Source organism: Penaeus monodon, chromosome 33, assembly GCF_015228065.2.
Source record: "Penaeus monodon isolate SGIC_2016 chromosome 33, NSTDA_Pmon_1, whole genome shotgun sequence".
Lineage (NCBI taxonomy): Eukaryota > Metazoa > Arthropoda > Malacostraca > Decapoda > Penaeidae > Penaeus > Penaeus monodon.
Genome location: NC_051418.1, coordinates 10,429,049 through 10,431,126, shown reverse-complemented (window position 1 = coordinate 10,431,126; position 2,078 = coordinate 10,429,049). Strand labels below are relative to the sequence as shown.

The 2,078-nt window shown below is 37.7% G+C and overlaps 1 protein-coding gene across 1 annotated transcript in view; it reads right to left on the bottom strand.

Moving 5' to 3' along the window:
- LOC119594000 (ras GTPase-activating protein-binding protein 2-like) overlaps positions 1 to 2,078 on the bottom strand; it is a gene marked incomplete in the record, with an annotated part of 11,544 nt that overhangs the window by 904 nt on the left and 8,562 nt on the right. Inside the window, 2 exon segments of the mRNA XM_037943027.1 lie at positions 1 to 1,574; positions 1,765 to 1,908. Coding sequence (XP_037798955.1) covers positions 1,332 to 1,574; positions 1,765 to 1,908 — 387 coding nt within the window.

Sequence of the window (2,078 nt, the reverse complement as noted above, 5' to 3'; positions counted from 1 at the left end):
AATATAGAAATGCTTTGGGGTGTTTACAACTCACACTTGTGAAATATAAATGCTCCATTCTATTATTCATTTCCCATTCGGAGAAACTAGCACACTACAACATATGAAAGAGGTTGAATCAAGCATAATCTTTGAGTAGTGATCAAAGTGATTTACTACAAAATAGACGAGAATGTGACCTTGGACACTGGTTTCCTCTTCGCTCCTCCAGTTAAAGTACTTCTGTGATAATGTGAAGTTGTCAATATTAACGGATATTGGCAACTTCACCCACATCAAATAAAAAAATGGAATCAGCTATTAGCAGATGCTGATCTGTACTTGGCCTTGTGAACTACATGTAACAAGTTAACATTTTATGTATGTGTAATGCCCAGTATGACAGCAGTGCTGGAAATGTAACGTCAAAACAGTGAGCATGGATGTGGGCCAAGTCAGATAAGACATCTCTGAGGATTACTGTGTCTGCATGCTGATCACTGGAAAAAGTGGACTAAACCTCACCAATCTTCTGTTGCCAGGTACAAAATGTACATCAGTCTCAGCTGAAGTTTCAAAAATAAGTTAAAAAATTCTAACATACAAAAACATCACTGGAATCAAATACCAGTACATAAATCAATGACCTCAAGCAGTACCCATTTTAATCCACTTCTTCTATATTTCCAATATAATTTCAAGGACCTTTTAGATGTTGAAACTGAAATAAGCACAAAAAAAAAAAACTTTGTTTCAATCCTGACTAGTAGCTGTTAAAAAGGGAATGATTTTGGTAATCACAATAACATGTTTTATTATTACCAAATAATAAAAGAGTAATTGTTGTCCAAGATTTAGAGATTGAATTCCATCACAACCATCCAAAAAAGGAGGGTTCTTTTATTTACTCATAGAAACACAATCTACATCAGGGGAGGCACTATGTCTAAGTACACGTCATCAGTGGAAAAATTGTTGTGTTCACGAAATGGAAATCAATCTGATAACTCTAATACAGTTAGAGAAGTGGGAGTAACTAAATTACAAAAGAAGCCACTTATGTTATTGTGAAGTTTGTTTACCATATCACTGAAGTTTCATCATCATCACCTCAAGCACCAGTATTTTCAAGTGGCCATTGTCGAGTTACATTATCAAAACAGCAACATTCACTGAGAAGCACACCATTCCATCAAGTTGTACAATGGCTCTACTGCAGATTTAACTTGAGCAGTCCTCTTGCAGATGTTTGGACCACTTACACTGCAGCCATCTGTTGAGATTGGCTGCACTGGACAGAGGTTTCCTATGAGTAGTAAGAGAGTAGGCCATGGTGACTATAATTGGTTAGCCTAACGTCGCGGTGCAAAACTACCTCTGGGTCCTCCTGGTCCACCTCGATTACTGTCACGATTAAAGCCTGGTCGTCCTCCACCTCGTCCCTGTAAGCCACTAGGGGGGCCTTGACGCATGCCACCGCTGCCTCCCATTCCTCCACGGCCACTGTTGGGACGGCCCATACCACCTCCATCCATCCTTAGGCGAGCCTTCTTCTCTTCAACATTCAACCGATGCTCACCATTAAGATGGATTGGCTGTGGGAATTAAATAAAAGTTAGATTATAAGTTTTAAAACAGCCTGATCATCTTTAGTAAAATCCACAGTAAATTATAAGAAGACCTACTGTGTTGATTTATAATTTATTACAATATAGCTGACTTTTTCGCATTTCTAACATTTCTCTAAATAATTAAAATTGTAAATTCTGCTTTTTTTGTCCTTACCCTAGAGTTGAGAGCCTTTGACACAGAACCTTCCTCTTCAAATGTGATGAAACCGAAGTTGGGGACCTGACCTTTAGGACCAGTTTTTCCTTTAGCAGTATTAATACGGATATCCATAATTTTCCCAAATCTTGAGAATTCCGCCTGCAAATTAACATATATTAGTTAATCTTTCTTTTATCATTTTTCTTGCTAAGTACATGGAAAAGGTATGCCATATGCTCACTGACTATTTGAAATTAGTTGGTAAAACTGAACCCCTCCCCCCTAAAAGATATATCATAAAAGATGCAGTACAAAAGCTAATGCCAAAA